This window comes from Protopterus annectens, chromosome 9.part0 (genome assembly GCF_019279795.1).
Source record: "Protopterus annectens isolate FY-2018-M chromosome 9.part0, PAN1.0, whole genome shotgun sequence".
In the NCBI taxonomy this organism is placed as follows: domain Eukaryota; kingdom Metazoa; phylum Chordata; order Ceratodontiformes; family Protopteridae; genus Protopterus; species Protopterus annectens.
The window spans coordinates 160195457-160216705 of NC_056743.1; the positions used below are offsets into that span (position 1 = coordinate 160195457).

Genomic DNA, 21249 nt, shown 5'->3' on the forward strand with positions numbered 1-21249 from the left:
TCAGGATCAGCAGTAGGATTTTTGAAAAGGAACTTGTGAGAGTCAGGAACCCTGTAATATCTATCAGGTTTTCTGGCAGCAGCAGGTAGAGTGTCAGGGGCCACACTAGATTCCGAAAAGGCATCATCAACAATGTCCAGTACAGGAGGTATAGCTAAAGGCCTGTGCTGGGGCAGGAGTAAGAAATCCCTAAGCCTCTTTTTAGAATCAGAGAAATCCTGACTTTCCCAATGAAAAAGTTCCCTGAGAGTATGCAAGGTTTCACCAAAAGAGAAATCCTCTGGGGGGGGGGCAGAGGGAATAGAGTTCTCAGCATCAGAATCCTCATAGGTAGATAAGGGTAAATCCTGGTCATCAGAGGAAACAGAAATTTCAGAATCCTGGTCAGAAGTATCATAAGCAAACTCAGAATCCTGGTCAGAAGTATCATAAGCAAACTCAGTCCTAAGTCTCTTAGAGGGGGAAGGTTGGCTTCCCCTGATTAAAGTAATGAGGTCTTTCATTCTTATCAATTGTTCTTTAGGCATAGAGGCCTAAACATGCGGTCTGGGTGTCAGTTTTCTAGGCATGGTTTGAGTTTTAGGCTTTGAAGAAGAAGATGGCGCCAGTTTAATATGCAAGTCAGTAGGCCTGAATACACCCTCAGAAGCCGATGACTGCACAGTGGCTCTGGACCCATCCAAGGTACAGACATCCACAGGTTCCACAGTTGAAGCATCTCGTGGCATACCGGACTCCGAATGGGTCTCAGTAGAGGCCTGCGAATCTGAAGTAGCGGGTATCGGGGGCTACAAAAGCACCTCATTGAGCACCGGCGAACTGGGCGGCCTGTCTCTGTCTTTATCTTTGCATTTTTTCGGAATGTCGGTAGTCGGATGGCTTACCGAAGACATATCAGGATAATTGAACTGAGCACCAAAAAAAATTAGAAGCGCAAATATACAGACGACTGATAGGTCGTGGTTTAAATAAGGCACAAAACCGACAGCGAGGTATGTCGCGGTCAGGGCCTAGGAAAGGAATACAGTACGAATGAAAATCTTTATGAGGTATTTGCTTTCCACAAGAAATGCAATTATTTACTTTTACTGACATCGATTTAGAGCAAGAAAACGTTTCCACAACGGGGTACTTAGCTTTTAGTTGAAGACTTCGGTTCTAAAACTCGAAAATGAAAATTTTAGGAGTAGGCCGACCAGCACTTGCAAACTGCTTCTGCTTTGGGCACCGCACAGCAAAAAAGACTGATGTAATGACGTCGGCTACATGTTTTATACCTCTGACGACCTGTGTCATGGAAGAAGACACAGCAACTGACGTAGGACCCAAGACTTTGTTAATCAGTCCAACTGAGGGCTACTGCAAGCAGATAACCCAAATGTAATGACTGCAACAGTGAAACACGAAGAACATCCAACCACCTCTTTATGGAACTCCAGAATGTCTCCAAAGGAGACATCATCAGGTGGTGATCTGGGGGACCCCTCACCCTCATCAAAAAGTGTCCTCGGTGAGATATTCCTGTGGGGAATTTAAGTATCTCTTTTTGCACATTCTTTTACGAGTGACTTCCTCAGTGGGATATTCTAAGGAAGTAATGGAAGAAATAATAATGCCCTGATGGGTTGGCTGAAGGCTTGATCGGGTTGGTTGTCCCAGTGGAAGGGATGACCCAGGCTCAGGACACAAAACAGAACTAGGCAATGATGCCTAATCCAAAGTGGCCAAAGGTGTCTGTTCTCCAAACTTAAAGAGGATTCTCTCCACCACCTCAAAATCAGACTGCCCAGGAAACACAGAAGTAGACAGAACCAAAAATGAACCTTCTCAGAACGTCCGCCCCCGCCAGGCAGTCAGCTCTTCACCTGAGGAGGGAGGGAGTCGAGCCAGAGTTATTTAACGTTGAGGTTCTGAGAGGAAGAGAAAGCTCCAGAAGCTTCAGAGTAGACTCCAACATGCTAGAGCCAGTGCTTTGGTTCCAAGAATCTTCCTGCTCTGAGATGCTCAGTGCTGGTTGATTTAGAGGGACCATCAGAGTCTAAGAAACATGAATCTTCAGATCTGAAGAAGACACCACCAATGATTCTGCATCAGACAGCTCTGAAACGGAAGAAAGCATCAGAGGAGAAATCAAGGGTGGTGTGGTTTGAGGTAGGGTCTCAAGCCCCAAAGGGGGTTAGAGCCAAAAGGACTCCCATCAGTACCTGCGTCCTGAAGAATTTCATCATCCCATCCACATCTGTTTCAGATAAGGCCTGGAGAGTTGAAGAGACAAGGCTGTAGAAGGGGGTCTAGAATACCTTCTGGAGGACTGCTCAAGAAAAGGAGAGGGAATGCCTGGAAGGAATACGCTCCAACATCAAAAGGGAAGTACGGATCCAATGGAATCTTTTAGTCTGGATATTCAGATCTGGTAATGACAGATCTATTTTTTTTTCAAACTTTTGGCTGGAGGCTTCGATGAATGAGTACAGGTCAAAGTAGAAGGGCAACCAAGAGTCCTTTTAAGCGTCTCCTTGTCGTAGGATAAAGAGTCGCTTTTATGTTCATCGGACTTCTTACGGGTTTGAGCCCCAACAACTGAAGAAGTCCCCTCAGAATTAGTTTGTTCTTCCACTCGATTAGGGCCTGAGAATTAAATCCAGCACAGATGTCACAATCCGTGTCCAAGTGTGCAGGACCCAGACAGAAGACACATTCCCTGTGGGCATCAGAATTTGGGATCTTATGCCCACAGGAAACACGCTTTTTGAAACCCATGCATTTATCTGACATCTGTGAACCAAAAGAAGAACAGGACTTAAAAGAATCAAGCGACAATGACCATCACAAATGACAATTGCAAAAATATATAAAAGATTACTATAGGAAAGAGAAAAAGTAGGAAAAACTACCAAATATTATTTATTTGACATTTGTTAAGTCCAACTGAGCTACAGCCCTTTTTCAGCAGAGGCCCTGGCAGAAATACTCAACAGTACATAATAGTTTTATAATAATAATAATAATAAATCAACAATTTGTACAAAACATACAATAAAAAGAATAAGTATAGAAAATACTTACTGCCAAACAATAATGCTGTTAATTAACAATGTACAGAATTTGCTAAAAATAGGAATATAAACTTTACAAGAAACCAGATTATAAATATCAAGGAGGAGAAAAAAAAAGATAAGAAATACAGAATTTAAAAAGATTCAGAGAGAAGGTGTAAGGTGATAGAGATATGATATGCAGTAGCAATAGCATGAGAAAAAATATAGCAGCCAGAAGCAGAATTTAGAAGTAGTAAGGATAAGAGTAAAAATGAAGTTGTAGTTAGAAAGATAAGGGAGAATGAGATTTAAGAAAGTGAAAAGAAAGTTCAAGCAGTGATTTCACAGGGACATGTCCAATTGTTAAGAAGATATTCTTTGAGAGCTTTTTTAAGTGTGTGTGTGTTATTCTTATTGTCAAAGGAAGACTATTCCACAAAGGTATTTACTATGGTAGAATAAATGAGTACAGAAAAAGCAGCATGAGATATCTAATGGACTGAAAGAGGGAAAAAGAATTACCATGGTAACACAGGAGGTATTTTAGGAAAAAGGGTGTACAGGAGAAAAGAAGAGTCCAACATTCACCTAACCCACAAGAAAATAAGATGACACTAAATACTTCAGAGTTCGCAGTCCACATCTTTTCACAATGCAGGCAAATGAGATCTGAGGTATGTTAGATTGGTGGAGCATTATGGGTAAATGAAGGAGTTTGAGCTTTGTTGGATCCTACTCTCTGGAAGAAGAGGCAGGGTTACATCAGAGTCTCTGATCCAAACCTCATCAGTTGAGGAATGAAAGGAAATGACAATATCAGATCTGAAGAATAAAACAAAGGAATACAGTATTACGTCCACTGAAAGGTTTTAGTCTTATATAATGCAAATTCATTTATTAAAATTTTCTGAAAAGGATATAAAGGGGTGAGTGCACAATTTTCTGAAAAGGACACAAAGGTGTGAAGGTGTAAGAGTCTTCTTTCCCAAACCATGGTAATTGCATTCTGCATTCTTTTCCAACTTACACATTTTAAGTACTCTTTGGTAACCATGCAAATATGAGACACATTAATGTAATAAAAGACATTCAAGGAAAAAAATAACTTTCCATAGATCACAAAGCGATGAGTTTATCATAACGGTTAATGCTTTTACCTCACAGACACAAGGTATAATGTTTGATTCTGACCTCAGGTTATTTGCTAGGCTTAAAATAGCACTTCTGGCAGTTAGCTTAGCATTCACCTATGAACAAAATTACAACCTTGGGCAAAAACTCAAAAGCATCAGATGCTGCTCCTTGGGGAAGATAACAGCATAAATGCCATCTCCAATAAACTAATATATTGCATCCTCTCCTACCCACTTCATTACCTTGCAATAAAAACTTGACAGGAAGCTCTTGACACACTAAGTGCAAATGCACACATTTGCAAACCTAAATCCAAATGTTTTAATGGATGAGGAACAGACTTCTTGACCAAGACCCTCTCAAACTCTTATTGTTATATTATCTAAAGGACTGCCTGACCTCTAAAGCACAAAGCCCAAATCACAAGTCGGCACTTAATAGCAAAGTACACGAATGAGAAATAGCACTGCAAACCCTAAATATTGTTTTACACTGTGCTAACATACTAAACAGCCACAATAGTTAAATGACAGGACATTTTAATTATGAAGTAGTATGGGCTCCCTATTGAAAAATCAACACTCAACATGCAAAAAAAAAAAAAAAAGAAAGAAAGAAAACACAGAATCTCAAACAGCTGTTATCCTTTAAAGTTCTTTTTTCAGGGGGAGCAAGCCTACCCTACACCCCTCCCACTTCCAAACATATATCTGAATCCAGAGATCACCATACCTCTGACAATAGGCGATATTTCGTGAAATCACATCTCAGACTTGGTATATGCAAGTCCGTTCTTTTATCCATTCAGTCTTTGTATTTCAGGACTCGCTCTAGGGGGTCCCAACATTTCAAATGGTTACCAGTGCAATGTAGCTATTGAGATAAATATCCCTGCTCCCTCCTCCAAAATATAAACTGTGTGCGGTGATGCCTGGGATGTTGAAGCAGCTGTGCCCACTTAGGACATAAAAAATTCTCTCACTGCTGGGGCTGCTGGTTGGTGGGGAAGGAGAAAGAGTAGAGCAACCCAGCAGTACTACGAAAACATAAGATAGGAGCATGTGGAACAATGATGGTCACCTGGAATGATGTGTAGCAGGAGGCAATTAAAAAATATATATATATACATATATATTGTGTAAATGAAAGGGTGAGTTCAAACAATTACTAAATTTTAAAAAATCGGCAAGTTACTGGTCAGCATCTCCCACAACACTGGCCATGTTATGTATCCCCAACAGATCAACAATACCTACATCCAATCCTCTGTTTTCAGTACTGTAAAAAATTAAAAACTTTTTCAGCACTTACCAGTAAAATTCTGATTAGCTTCTGGTGTTTTCTGCGCTGACTTTTCAGGACTTACAGGGTTATTCAAATTTGCTGGCACATCCCAAATATTGGAACACTAAGAGAGGAAAAAAAAAGTAAGCTGTTAGTTACTCACCACTTCTTGGCCAGCTGCAACATGGGCTTGGTAACCAGCTTTACCCTGTGATATTATCTTACATTGTGATGACAAAAGAGAACGGGAAAGCTAAACAGCTGCATGGCAAGACTAAAAAGTGATATGGTGCCACATTGCAGGGCTATGACTATGACAGTACTATAATACAGGATAAGGGGCACAGTGTCATATGGCAATACTACAAGTGTAATGCGGAATGGCACAGTACCACAGAGGACTACAAGTGACAATGCCACATGGTGGGTATATGAATGATCATACGACACAGTAGACTCAAATCTGGCACAGTGCTGCAGGGTAAGATGATCACCACAGTGCTGAACAAGTAAATGGCTTGAGGAGAAGTTCCTGCCTACTACTTTGTCAGGAAGATTAAGAACACAGACTTTTTTTTTTTTGCTCCCTTTTCATACAGCTGACCATCAGCACCTCGCCTCATTCTCACTCTCTGGGTATACGGAGCCCAACTCAGCCTCCACTTGGCTCATGCCAATCCACATGTGGAGTCCATGAGAGAGAGAGAGAGAGAGAGACTGGTCAGCACCATATTGTTGCCAGGGAATGAAAACCCACCTCTAACGTTTTGGGATTGGATTTCTGGCAATCCCGAAGCTTAAGAGTGGTAGGATTTGCGGTCAGCAATTAGCTTTTTTTAACTTTATTACAAAGTTGTTTGTATTCAGTGAGGGTGTTGGGCATTTTATTTTTTTGGTAGAGTTTCCATGCTTTGTCACGAGTATGCACAAGGGATAATGTGTCTTTAGAAAGCCATAGGGTAGTAATGGACTTTACTCTTTTAGTTCTGTGAGGGGCAAAGCAGTTTAGTAAGGTAGTAAAATAGTGTTAAAGTGTCAGCATTGTCAAGAGGAAGAGTTTTCAGAGGGTTCCAGTTCATTAGGTTCAAGCTATCAGAAAAGGATTACGGGATGAAGTTTTTGAGGTTTCGGGTTAAGATATAGTTGTGTTGTAAGTGTGTGAAGGAAGGGGTGTGGCAAATGAAGGCAGGTAAGTGATCGCTGAGAGAATCAGGCAAAGTGCTGCTATCTGAGATAGTATTGGGGTGGGAAACTAAAATCCAGTCCAGAATACTTCCTGAAGGACTGTCTTAGTTGGGTCTAGTAGGGGAATTAACTGAGAGAAGTTGTATAGGTTGATGGTCTGGGAGGCGGTGGTTGACTGAACAGAAGTCCAGTTAATGGGGAGAACAGGTGAAATAGTGCAGTAGACAGTGGAGAGCACTGTAGGAAAAAGTAAAATAATGTCATTGAGCCGAGCCGAGTCAGTAAGACAGTACAAGAGTTATTAAAAGGCTACTTTAATGTAATAGATGTAATGTTAGAAGATACAAAGTTCAAAACGGCTATGGTAAGTTTTGAAAAGGCTCTTTCAGAGACAGACAGAAAAAAAGGAGGACAGTGAAGGTAGACTGAGCCCAAGGATCCAGATGCACCTCCCCACAAAACGTTTTATGCAGTTCAATGAAGTTGTCTTACAGTTTTTTTTCTTCAATAACGCATTCATGCCATCAAACCAGTCAAAGCCAATAAGAGAGAAACATTCTCAAACTGACTCTAAAATCAGTCTTACAAAGCAGAACTACTAGAAATATGGCTATTTTGGATTCAGAAAGGGCAAGACCTCCTTTTAGACAGATTTTCTACAGCACTGCAGGACTCTACACAGAGTAAATGTGCGTTTATAAGGTGTCTTGGAAGTACTAATATAAAGGTAATTTCATCTACAGAATTACCGTACTAAACTACTTTTCTTTTTACTACCTCCATGCTTTCTAGTGTCTCATTCATGTTTGTAATTTGGGGAAACTCTACAACGCATTACCACGTATGTACAGTTGTGTGCAAACTCACCATAACAATAAATATCCTCTTCAGTGTTGCAGTATTCTTCTCCATAGGGATCTCCTGCCAAGGATAGCCCAATGTCCAGCCAGTATACCAAAGCCTTTAGATGTTGTATGCACCATACATCACACATATGCTCCCAGTTCAGGACATACAATATAAAGGTGACATACAGATGCAGTTATGCAGAACTGAACTGTCCCAGTAGAGGATACACTCCATTGGACAAAGGAGGCTATGTACACCCAGAAGGAGAAAATGCAGATGAAAAAGGAAGACCCTTGGCCAGGAGGGAAACCAAAACAAATCCAAAAGAAAAAAGGGGGATGGATTGAGGGAGTGAATACTACAACAGTAAAGAGAAGGACATCATAACTGTGCTATGTCCTTCTACATCACTGTTCCAGTAATCTTCACCACAGGGAGAGTACAAAAGCTGAAGAAAAGCAACTGAGTTGGAAGGCTAAGAGCAACCCTCAACAAAACCATGCAGAATGGCCCTAGCAAAACTTACTCTGGCCCTAGAATCCATATCCAATTTATAATGCTTAGTAAAGGTATGCACTGAAGACTAAGTGAAAGCTTCAGGCATGGAATTGTCCAATCCCCTGAAGAAAGCACCAAGAGAGGCAACACCCCAAGTGGAGTGAGCCCCAACAGTTGTAGACAGACATTTTGCTTAGAAAAAAACAATCAAATCCAATGCAATGGGATGAAACAAAACAAAAAGATGGTCAAACTTAAAAATAGCTTTAGTTTAATCGCTGAGCTGTCTGTGCAAATCTAAGGTATGTATGACCCTCTCATCAGCAAATTGAGAAGAAAAAAAAAAGGAAGGGAGTTGTATTGCCTAATTAAATGACAAATTAACCACCTTGAGCATAAAAGGATTAGTACAAAAGGTCACCCTGTCCTTGTGAAGAAAAAAAAAAAAAGAGGAGGGATGGCCAAAAGACCCTGAAGCTCAGAAACCCTCTGAGCAGAAGTAAGAGCAACAGTCTTTTAGGTACAATGCTGCAGAGAAGCTGAACATGCAGGCTCAAAAGGAGCCTGGGTCAATTTCCCTAAAACAAAATTAAGGTCCCAAGGAAGAATAGGCTTCTTTTAGGGCCCAAGATACAGGATGCCTTTAAGAAATTGTCTGACCTCAAATTGAGAAGTCAACAGAGGATTCAAAAGCAGACAGGCAGAAATAGCTGACAAATGGGCTATTACAGAAGAATACGCCTAGCCAGACTGGAGCAACTCATACAAATGAGAGAACCAAAGGGATCCCCACTGAAGAAAAAAAAAAAAAAAGAGTCCTGATTATGAGCATGGCACCAGTCTCTTCCATTTGAGAATGCAAGACTTTCTGTTGCATGTTTTTTCCCCCGTCTTCTGTAAAACCCTGAGCACGTCCTCAAAACAGAGGCATCTAAAAGGACTCAAAATTATCACCCACAGCGTCAGTTGAACAGCAGACAAGGGAGGATGGATGAGTGACCCCTTGTCCTGTATGAGAAGGTCCAACCGGTGAGGTAACTTGTGGTGACGCCCCTGGCAAATGCATTAAGAGGGGAACCAGTGCTCTCCTGGCCAAACCTTCCAAAGAAAAGAAAGGGCATCTATCTTCCACAACAGATGACATGGCACTCCTAAATAAAAAGAAGATGCCTGTTAAGAGGGAATACAAAAATATCTACCCAAGGAATTCCTCACCAATGGGCCATGCCCAGAAACACGTTTCTGCAAAACATCCATTTGTGACCATGTGTTTTGGACTTGCTCAAAGCATCTGCCACTACATTGTCCTCTGAAGAAATATACACTGCCTGAAAAATTAACTAATAACCGAAAGCCAGATCCCAGCCTGAAGAATCAGCCTGCAAGAAAGGTAAGATTTTGCCCCCTGCTTGTTGAAATATGACAATGTGATGTTGTCTGTGTAAAGCAACAGGTCATCTAGACAAGGAAAAATCTGAATGCCTTGAAGCCTGCAACAGGAGCTACGTATTTTGTGAATACCCTTTGGGCAGTAGAGGCGCCAAAGGGTAAAGCAGTGAACTGAAAATGAGAGGAAGAAGCAGAGAAATGTAAAACCTTCCTGAAAAGAGGGTGAATAGGAATATGAAGGTAAGCATCCTTCAGATCCAAGGACACCAGAAAATCCTGGGTATTAAAAGAGGACACAGGGTTTGAAGAGTGAGGATTTGAAAAGAAGGAACTTTGTGAAAGGTGTTTTGTGAGGAGAGATCCAAAATAGGTCTCCAAGTGCCCTCCTTTTGTGGAACCAGGAAAATCCTGAAGTAAAATCCTTTTCCTACTTGGGAAGGACAAAGAGGATAAATAATTCCCTGGTCCACAAGGACCCAAGCACCTCTGAGAAATGAGGAAGTTGTTCCAGAGGAGGTTGGGAAATCCCTGAAAAAGGAGGGAGAGACTTCCACACCATGAAGTAACCCTGACAGATGATAGATAGAACTCAAGAATCTAAGCTGATGAGAAGCCAGTTTGGAGTACAGAGGGACAACCAAAAAGACAATGGAACCTGGTCGGGGGGGGGGGGGGGGTGAGATGTTAAATAGAAGCAGGCTAGTCAGAAAAAGGAGGCTTCTGAGCCACAGAAACCTGAGAAGACTTATCAGGAGGAGTTTGCCTTCCATTCTTCCTGCCTTTAGTGGCCTGATAAGGCCACCTGTGAACAAAAGTAGGCCTAGTAGGAGAATTTCTCAAGAACTTGTGGATAGGAGAGACAATATGTTTAATGTCCTGCAAAGTCTTGCCTTTTTCTTGGAGGCAACCATATCAACAGCAGCATTGCCAAAGAGATTTTTATTATCCAAAGGCGCATCCAGCAATGTCTTCAGGTAAACACTTTGGGGAAAGCCAAGAATAACACCTCATGACAGACCCAAAGGCAGCATCTCTGGAAGAGGCATCAGCAACATCATAGCTACCTTTGAGTGACTAGCCACCTGAGAGGTAGAGCACAAAACAGAAAGAGTGGAACATTTTTTGCCTTGAAATCAGGGAGGTCAGAAAAAAAAACTGAAAAGCCTGGGCAATCAAAGCCACAGCATATCTGGTCAAGTGGGTCTGGTAATTGATGGCCTGAAAGCCCAAAGTAGAAGCAGTATAAACCTTCTTACTATTTCTCTTCACTGATCTAATTCCTTGCCTGAAGGTAGAAGCTTGGAAAACAGCAGGAGTTTGAAGGTTTATCAGAGGAGATAGACACCACAGCATGGTCAGCAGGAGGACACAAATGAGAGCTGGCAATTCTCTGGAACCTTACTGAAACCGTCAGGTTCCTTTAGTGCCAGAGGTTGAGACTCAGGAAACTTTGAGGCAGATATAAATATGCCTAACAAAGTATCTAACACAGAAGGTACTGTAGAAGGTTTAGGAGTATTAATCTGAAGCAGGTCGTAATACTTTTTCTGGATATCAGAAACTTAAGAAATCCATTTAAAGTAATCCATCATTCTAGCTATACTGTCTCCAGCAGACAATTCATCAAAAGGAGGCTCAGGACTCAAGAGTCGTCTTCATCAGAAGCACAAGCTCAGGGCGAAGGCAGCTGGGAAGAATAGGACAAGGATCCCTCAGACTGAATCCTCACCTTACATAGCAGCTATGGAAGGGGTAGAAGTCCAAGGGTAAAGTAAGTAGAAAAACCCCTTGGGGAGGCTTCAGGGGCATTAGAGGCCCCAAATAAACTCCTGTCATTCACCTTGAGGATCCATAGGGAGTACAGAAATATGCTTAGTCTTTTGCTTTTTCTTGGAAGGGACATCAGCCCTAACAATGGGGGTTCTGACCCTTGACAAAATTCAAAAAGTACCCAGGATCTGTTCCCTGCCCAAAATCTGCAGAATTCCTCTAGGACCCTCAGAGATGATCAACTGCAGTTTCCCTTTGACGTCCAGACAGGATGCCTGCAAAACCTCAGAGGATGTGCAAAAGGAAGCATCCATGCCAGTCTCAGACAGGTTCACAGCAGAGGAACAGCCTACAGAGCTATCATCTGCTAAGGGAGAAATATCCAATGGAGGATGGTTCTTGCTTAATGGTACCTCGGGGTTAGAAGATTCTGCCATGCTACCTTGGGCTAACAGATTAAGCCTCTGGTTCTCCAGGTACATGTTTAGGGAAGACAACAGACTTCTAAGAGTCTTAGGCACAAATGCTTTACAACTGCTACAAGATATGTTGTCATAGGAAACACCCAGACAAAAAGAGACACTGTTCATGACAATCCTTATGAGGAATCTGCCTCCCACACTGACATTTTCCCTTCTTGACTGACATGAACTCTAGGTAACCAAAAAAGAACAAGACTAAAGAAAAAAGAAACAATGTCCCCAATGGGGAACTTATCTGACAGCTAGGTATTCAGCACAGTAAACAGACCATTCAGACCTATGAGTGATGATGGTGTTTGGACTGGTGGCAAAGAAGTTCTGGGTAACTGTGTGTGTCACCTTTATGCCTTATGTCAATATTACTCCCTGACAATATTAGTGACCATTCCCTAACCTTTATATCCAGACAAAAGACCTAAATTCCCAGTGACGTCGTGGTCTGGGCCTAGGCAAAGTATGCAGTAAGAATGACCATCCTTATGAGGTATTTGCTTCCCACAAGAAATACAATTGTTAACTTTTTCTGACATCGGTCTGAGGCAAGAAAAGTTTCCCCAACGGGGTACTTGGCTTTACTGAAGACTTCGGATCTGAAATTAGACTTCGAAAATCTCAGGAGTCAGCCGACTGGCACTTGCGAACTGCTCCTGCTTCGGGCACAGCAAGAAAGACAGAAGAAAATGGCGTCGGATGCATTATATATACCCCTGGCGCACTGACGTCAGGGAAGAAGTGACAGCAACCGACGCCGGACCAAGACTTTGGAATTCCGGCCGACTGCGGGACCACCTGATGACAGGATAACCAAAGTGTGATGACTGCAGCAGGGTAACACAATGAACATCCTTAGAACCACAAGAAACAAGAAAAATCTGAATCAACTTAATTTCCAGGCTGAACTTAAAACGTGCAATTGGTCATCCCTAAAGACCTTCTCTCTTGATGAAGCAGTCTCATACTTCAATAACAAATTCTGGAACACCATGATCCCTCTCTAAGGAGACTAGACAAAAAATGAGACTGAGAAATAAATCCTGGTCCAAATGGAGAAATACTAAAAACCCTAATGATCACCTAAATTTTAAATAACTTCGAAATTCTGCAAAAAAATCAATATTTTTGGATAAAAGAAACTATTACCTTAAGTTCCAACAGACCCAATATCCAAACCCACAAAAATTCTGGTCAGGATTAAATACATTGCTCCATCCTGGAAAGTCCAAAACACTTACTCCTTCAAACTTGTTGCAAAACTCTCCCACCCAGATTGCTGATATTTTTAACAATGTTTTCTCAGTTACCTCTTTAGCTAATACCCTACCCCCCCATACCATCAGTTATCACAAATGATTCAACCCTCCCAACAAACCTGCCACACACACACTACATTTCCAACCAGTGCCAACATCACTCATACGTACCTTGCTCTTTAAACTTAAACCTTGTACCCCATCAGCTGACCTCCTTCCAGCTGAATATCTGCAAACGGCAGCTGGAGTTCTTGCCTAACCTATTTCTTTACTAATTAACAGAACCATCACTGAATGCTCCATCCCATATCTTTGGAAAGTCTCTCACATTATACCTCTCCATAAGGGTGGTAACTCAAAACGAATTTTCAAACTTCAGCCCCATAGCCCTACTCTCCCCACTTGCAAAAATTATGGACAGATGTATTCACAGACAAATACTGGATTACCTCCTCCAAAACCACCTACTAGTAGACTGCCAACATGACTTTAGACCATTCCATAGTACAACAGCACTCTTATCCTTCACTGACTCCATTAATAAAAACCGTAACAATAACATACTGTCCTCAGCCCTCTTTATTGACCTCTCAAAGGCATTTGACATGGTTAATCATAGACTACTGTTAGAAACACTTAAGTCTCCCTCATTTGGCACCGAAGCTGTCAAGTGGTTTAAGTCCTATTTAGAGGATAGACAGCAAGCAGCTCTTTGGAATAATAAACTATCCCCTCAGCTCCCTATCTCTCTCGGTGTCCCACAGGGCTCTATTCTGGGACCTCTCCTATTTACCATTTTTATTAAAGATCTGAAAACCTCCATTCCACAAGCCACTTGTATACAATACGCTGACGACTCAACATTAATATGTAGTGCTTCCTCACCTGCAGATCTCCAAATTAAGACCCAAACAGTATTTAACTTATTTGAAAAATGGTTTCATCAACGCGGTCTCCTCCTTAACCCAAAAAAAAACAAAACTATTATTACTTACTCCCACCCTTAAGTCCTCATCTATTAACTTTACAGTCACATCCAACAATGGTACTACAATAGCTCCCGATATGACGACCAAACTTCTAGGGGTTACAATTGATCATAATCTTACCTTTGAAACACATATTAACCTAACTGTTAAATCAGTTAATAGAAAACTAGGCTTCCTTTATAGACTCAAACCCTTTCTCACAGCCTCAACTAAATCCACTATCGCCCAAACTCACCTACTCTCAACCCTTATCTATGCTTCCCCAATTTACTCAAACCTCTCCAAAAGCAATATCCATAAAATAGTAACATCCTATAATAACATAGCCACATTTGCTACTGGTTCTTCATTTAGAACCCATCACTGCCAGAATCTTAACTATTAGGTTGGCTAGAATTACAAAATCAGATTCTGTTACAACTTACCATCACTCATAATATTCTACATCATCCCTCAAATACTCCCATACTCTGTATGCTTGTTAGCCCTTACAAAAACCTTACCACTCTACGATCTGCCAATAGGGTATTAGCATCTACCCTAAAATCCAACAATAAGTATAGGGAGTGCTTGTTCACTAACTCTATTAGTAATTTATGAAACAAGCTTCCTACTGAACTAACATCCATTTCATCTACACCACTGTTTAAAAAGCACCTAAGAATTCTCCTAACTTCTCAATGGCTATGCCCTTGCTTGAATCCAGACTAACAGTATTCACTGTTTCCAGTTCCACCTCTGCTGCCTATGTAGCCTTTGTTTCTTACTTCCTATGAATCTACTGAAGAAACTCACTTCCCATGAACCAATAAGAAAAAAAAAAAGTTTGTTTTGGGAATGTAGCTGTTTTTACAAAAGTTTTTATAGCTATGTTAAGTACAAATCTTTTCATTAACTTTTTTCTGGAGTTACTAATGTAAATTTGAAAATTTGTTTTGTTCTATATGTAATATCTGTTATGATTTTAATCTCTTGGAGCTTTTCTCCCCGGGCCTCCGCTGAAAATGGACATATATCCAGACGGACTTTCCCGGTCAACAAATGTAAAATAAAAAAAAAAATAAAAAAATGTCCTGAACGGGGAGCATACATGTGACGTATATCACACACAAGATCTAAGGCTTTGGTATACTAACTGGATGTTGGGCTAAGCCTGGCAGGAAATCCCTATAATACTAAAACAGTGATGTATAGAAAGGCAACACATAAGCCTCTTAGCTTATGCACTAACAGACCTTTACTATCATAGATGGTGGTTCTACGAATGTGGTAAACTCCTTAAAATATGCGAGTCTTGGTTCAACACTTACCTTCGCTACCAGCATTCACGATGGGGTAAATAAAATTACCTCCTCTCTTATAACTGTATTAACAAACTTCTAACCAAACAGGGCAAGTTCACAACTGGCAAAGGTAGTTCTTCCCACCTTTGAATGTTCTAACCATCATCACCTCCTCCTCTATCATAAACTCCCCACACCTACCACTTTACTGCTGCAGTGGGGAAGGGTTTCCATCACTGCCATAACAGGCAGGACAGCGTTTGATCAACTTAACATTCATATGCATCACCCTTATTCAGAAGCTCCTTTTTGTGCAGCAATTCAAGACCTTATATATTACCCCATCCTTGTTGAGCAATATTCCAGGTCTCTCAGATTTAATTTTACTGTCTTTACACTTGCCATCACACATGGTTTTCTCTAGCCTGCACTGATAAGAGCTTTCGCTGACATGGTCCTAAGTTCTTGGGACACAGTCTTACTCATCCTTCTCCACCTTTCCACCACTGCTTGCTTCACAGAGAAGCTTAACTGTACCTTCAGCAACAAAAATTAATTTGTTACACTCTAACCATCTGTCTCTATGGTACAATATGTCTGTGTTTTATTGCCACCTTGCTGGGTTACATTCTGGGAGGATGCAATGTTATGAGCTACAGTAGTAATGCATCGTATCCAGTCCAAGTTTTTGACAACTACTGCTCTTTAGTCTACTTTTACTGTGTCATACACAAGTAGGTACTTCAAAAACACATTCATACCATCAAACCAGGGACCCATTCCCCAGTAACAGAGAAACATTCACATAAACTGATGAATCTAAACCAGTCTTAAAACAGAATACTAGGATATACATGGTTAGTTTGGGTTCACAAAGGGCAAGACATGCTTTTGTATGATTTTCTGCAACACTGCAGGACTCTGCATAGCATCCATGTGTGTTTATAACATGACTTTAGTACTAATATAAAGGTGAACTAAATATTTTCAATTTATGTAACTAGGTCTAAATGAAGGCAGACCCCAATGGCCCATAAAATTTAAAAATCAACACCAAAATGATCTCAGCATTCAACACAGTGGCATTAATGCCTGGTGCTAAAATACCTTGAAACCAGCTACCAAGGATAAAATGCCAAATTAACTGTGCAGATTAGCACGAAATTTGAAAGAATACAAATCAGTCCCTTCGACTGTTCAGCAATGTTGTCAGGCAACATGCACAACTTAAATCATGTCCTCATCTTAGTATGATACAAGCAGAAACAAAGAGCAAAAGTTACAATGCAGGGTTACTCCATAAAAAAAATAATTTAATTACTGTCACATCTTTTTTTTTGTTGTGACTACTTTGTCATGTCTGTATCCTGTTTCATTAGATTCCAATGTTATACAATGAACAAGTTAAAATGAATAAAACAGTGAACTGAAGCAAAAATAAGCACATAAAACAATTATGGAAAACTAAAACCACATTATGACATTGTTAGAATAGTACCAGTACCTCATAAGAGTTCATACCAGTTCAGAAGTACACAACCAAGCACATTTATTGTTCATGTACACAAAATTCATTATGAAGCCTTACCACTTTTCCCATGTAAATTTAATGTAGCAAAGAGCTCAATTTTCCAACTGACCTGTGTTTGTTCTGTGAAGAAGTCAGTTTCTATTCCATCAGACATTGAAACAGTCTGTGAACTACCACTCAGTCCATCAATCCAAAGCTAAAAGGGGAGAAAGCAGAAGCTGTCACAAAAGGTCGTACCTGTAGAAAAAATTTCAGCCACTCTCACAAAGCAGACATTCTCTGTGCCTTTGGATGCAACATTCTCACATACAGTTGTAGCCTTTTCTGTCTTTATCTGAGCATTACTTAATGAGACCAATTGATGGGTTCTTAGCTATTGTTTTTTTTTTATTCCATATAACTGTTTCGAAAGTGATGCATTGAAAATTTTAGAAACTACTCCCTTAGGCCTTCCCAATTACTGCATTACTGCCACAAAGTATACTTGGGTAAACATACCCACCACAACAGTATGACAGAAACCGAGAAAGAGAAATGTCTGAACAGCAGTCGTATATGGCCTTCTACTCACTGATTTTCCATGGAGCAAAGTGTTATTCAGTCAGTAGATAAAATTTCTTGCACTGTTCTTCACCAGTATACAACTGCCACATTCATTTCTTCTAGCAAAAAGTTCTGGAGTAAAAGGGTAGCATGACTAACAAGAAATACACATTCAGTAAATCTGTGTGAAGGCCTTACACAGTGGATAACTGCTGGGTTTCCCCTCTGATATTGCCACCACCTCAACATACTTCTGAGCACTTGTAAATTACTACACTGGGGAGTGGATATCCATACTTCCTGCAGGTGTATGTCATGGTACCACTGGGGGTAGTTAAGGAATACTGAGGTCTTGCAACAGATTTCACCTCCACCAAGCATAACCAGCAAGACGGGAAACAAGGAAAAAAAAAAAAAACATAGGACCAATACAAATCAACATGCCTGACTTGCATGGAAATCTACTGTCAACTTGAACTTGACCTCAGTGGCCTTCTTTAGTGCATAAATGTTATGAAATCCCACACAGTTGAAAAAATAAACTTCTATGGGAGGCTAGGACCAGAAAAAAATAAAAAAATAAATAAAAAGGGCAGGATCTGAAAGCGAAGTCCTGAAACGCCAATGTGCAAAAGACCAAACTTCAAGCAGCAAAATCCATATAATAATGCTCAGTAATGGTGTGAACAATGGCAACCAAGTGGCCACAGCACACAAGTCTGAAATGGAGACATATGCAATGCAAGCACTGGCAGCTATCACAGACTCAGGTGGGCTAACCTTTAACAACAGCCATAGCTGGCCTCAGGCATAGGCCAACTAGGCAGCTACCTAGGCCGCCAGTCTAACAGGAGCACTTTTTCAGTATTTATTTGGTGTAGGATGGGGACACTGGCTGGTGTGGTGGGACACACTGTGGAGCCCTTTTGCCTAGGGCACCAGTTGACCTACGGCCGCTCCTGACAGCAGCTTCTTCCAGTGGAAGGTTTGCCACCTGATGGCAAAACATAACTAAACAGCCCACATGGAACTGGTCTGTCTAGACACCAAGTACCTCCCACCTTTCCTGGAGTAAAGCAGATGGACAGCTTGTTAACATCGGGATAAAATCCAATTAGGCAGAGCACATCCAAAGTACGAAGGGTTCCCTCTCCCTTGGACTCTTCCCCCTGTTCAGAAAACAGGGAGCTAAATGTTCTGTTTGAAAAACAACTTTGAATAGTGTCAAGAAAAAAAAAAAGGTTAGTACTAATGGACAGACAATCCTTGCAAAAGATCAAATACTGTTCTCTGAAAATAAAGCCCCTCAACTATGAGATCCTTTAGCAGAGAATGATGGCCTTCAAGAAGAAAGTCTTCCAGGAAACTAACTTCACGGCTGCCCATCTGCCACTTCAGACAGGCCAGCCTGTTTATCATGAAGTACAAGTCCCAATGAGGGTAAATATGCACTTTTTAAGGGATTACTTAATTAGCTATGCCTTGGCCCATTCCTCATGTCCTCCAGAAAACAAAAATGTGCAATACCAAAAACATGCACTAGACAATGTAATAATAAAAAAGGACCAAAACAGGCAACTGAGACAAGAAAGGACCACCTATAAACCAATGAGACAGAGAGTTCAGTTGTACCAGTAAACTTACCATAGCAGTAGATGTTCAGTCATGCTGCAAAAGCCTTAGCTATATAGGTTTTATCTTGCCAAGGCTATAACAGCCGGCCAGCTTAGAATGCTTCAGGCCACAATCAACATGCCCAAAATGTCAGGCAGCTACAGCTGAGTGTACTAGAAGACAAGTTTAAGCACCATGCCCTTCACAGCTTTCCTGCCAACAGGGAGAAGGAGACTGAGCCCTGAAAGAACAATGCCAGGAACAAAAAAATATAAAAAGTGTTCACACCCTGGCATAAAAAACACAAAAAGGAGGGGAGATGGCAGGAGGGAGTGGTTTAGAAACACTTCTGCCTGAGATGATAGCTAGTAAGAGGGCAGTCTTCCAGGTGTAAAATTTTAACTCAGTGGAAAGCAGCTGGTTTGAAGGGTGAAGGGCCAGGGTGGAACTGGAAACTTTCTGGGAGGCCTAATGTGAACAACCCCTCTAAAACGGTTTCATAAAGGGGTGTGAAAAAAGAGAGGAGGTTGAGAAGGCAAGTTGGCTGAGCTAACTGAAGGATGGATCTTTATGAAAGGATAAGAGCCCTTTGTCAAAAAGGCTGGCCAAATAAGACAGGATGAAAGGAATCTTGTCTAGATAAGGGTTCTGTGCTTTTCTCTGCAGCAAAGGGTGAATCTCTTCTATTTGGCAGAGTAAGATTTCCTTGTGCTAGGTTTCCTGGTCTCTGTTAGAATATCCAAGACCTGAATGTAAAGTAGAGATTCCTTCCATGAAATGAAGGTCATCATCCATGCTAACAATCTGAGCGCCCTACAATCTTGTCTCTGTCCTATGCTAAAAGGCCCATTCTCTATGGCAGCTGCCATGGTTCTGTGCATGATAAGGTGGATTAGCATAGGGTATGAGTGCTGCCTGGGTTAGTCTGGGGTTATTAGTATTACCCTTGGCTCCTCTTATCTTTAGCAATACCCTGAGAAGCAGTGATACTGGAGGTAAAGCACAGAAGAAAAGGTCTGTCCAAGTGAAACAGAAAGCATCTGTCCTCCAGGTTGACTTCATTTTTTTGCCTGGAGCAAATCATTTTCAAGTGAGCATTTTCTTTGGTGGCAAAAAGGTGTTATCAATGGCACACCCCATTTTTGGATATGCTGAGAAATACTTCCCGGTGTAGTTGCTACTCATAGGGGTCTGACAGGCTTCAGCTGAAGTGATTTGCTAGTTGGTTGTGTACACCTGACAAGTACTGTGTGATGAGGTGTGAGCTGTTTTTCAAACATCCATTGCTAGGTGGCAAAGAGGATAACAGTGCCCCCCCCCCTTTATGTACCACATAACCATGGTGTTGTCTGTCTTCACTACTAGCACTCCTGGCTTCCATTCCTTTTGGACGGCTATCAGACCTTTTTGGACTGCCACAAGTTCTTTTAGATTTATAGGTTTGTATCTGAACTGAACTTGGGATTCCCATTTCCCTTGAGTCTGGAGGAGACTGAAGTGAGCTTCCCAGACTATTTCTGATGCATCCATAGTAAGAGTTTGCTCCTGGGGGATGAATCTGAAAGGGAGACCCAGATTGAGGGAGCATGCCTGGGCCCACCAGGCAAATTCCTTCCTGAGACAAGGGATCAGCATTATCTTTGCTGTGAGAAACTGTGAATGTTGGGCCATACATTCTTGAGATACCACTGAAGTTTCCTCATGGGTTGTCTGGCCAAGGGAATCACGAAGATGCAAGTGTCCATGTAACCTATAGCCCCGAGATACTCCCTGGCTGCAAGGTAACTCCTGACCATTATTTGTTTGAAGTATCATGTCAGGAAAGCAACCTTGTCCAGAGGTAAGGCGACCTTCTGGATGTGGGGCTCGTCAGAAATTTCTGTGCACTGATGGTTATCCCCATGGATGTTTAAAGGTTTTTGGTGAAAAACAGTTCAGGTTTGTTGCCTGGATGAGGCAATCGTCCAAAATAGGGGTACATTTGACTGCCCTTTGTTCTGCAGAATGCTATTAGAGGGGCTAGCCATTTTGTAAAGACCCTGAGAGCAGTAGACAAAGCAAAGGGCAGAGCACAGAACTGAAAGTGCCTGATACCTGCGTAAAAAGCCATGTGGGGATATGAAGGTATGTATCTTAAATCCAGGGTAACCATGAGAGCACACTGGGTGAGATCATGGTAGAAGTTTTAAAAGGGTTAGCATCTTGAATTTTGGGACCTGCAGGAATTGGTTGAGTCTTGACAGTTCTAGTATTGGCCGCCATGCACTTTCTTTTCTGGGTACCAGGAAGAGTCTAGAGTAAAATCCTCTTGCTTGCAAGTGTTCTGGCACTGGTTCCACAGAACCCTGGGTGCAAAGTAACTATCTGGGTCAATGCCTCATTTTATTTTTTTTTTATTTATTCATTTTAT

The 21249-nt window shown here is 41.4% G+C and overlaps 1 protein-coding gene across 4 annotated transcripts in view; it reads right to left on the reverse strand.

Annotated features, from left to right (window-relative positions):
- ARFGAP2 (ADP ribosylation factor GTPase activating protein 2) overlaps positions 1-21249 on the reverse strand; it is a 722347-nt gene that overhangs the window by 462790 nt on the left and 238308 nt on the right. For all 4 annotated transcript variants that reach the window (XM_044082689.1, XM_044082691.1, XM_044082688.1 and 1 more), the window contains exons 5-6: positions 16792-16878; positions 5484-5580 (exon numbers count right to left, since the gene is read on the reverse strand). In XM_044082689.1, coding sequence (XP_043938624.1) covers positions 5484-5580; positions 16792-16878 — 184 coding nt within the window. The remainder of the gene's footprint in view (positions 1-5483; positions 5581-16791; positions 16879-21249) is intronic.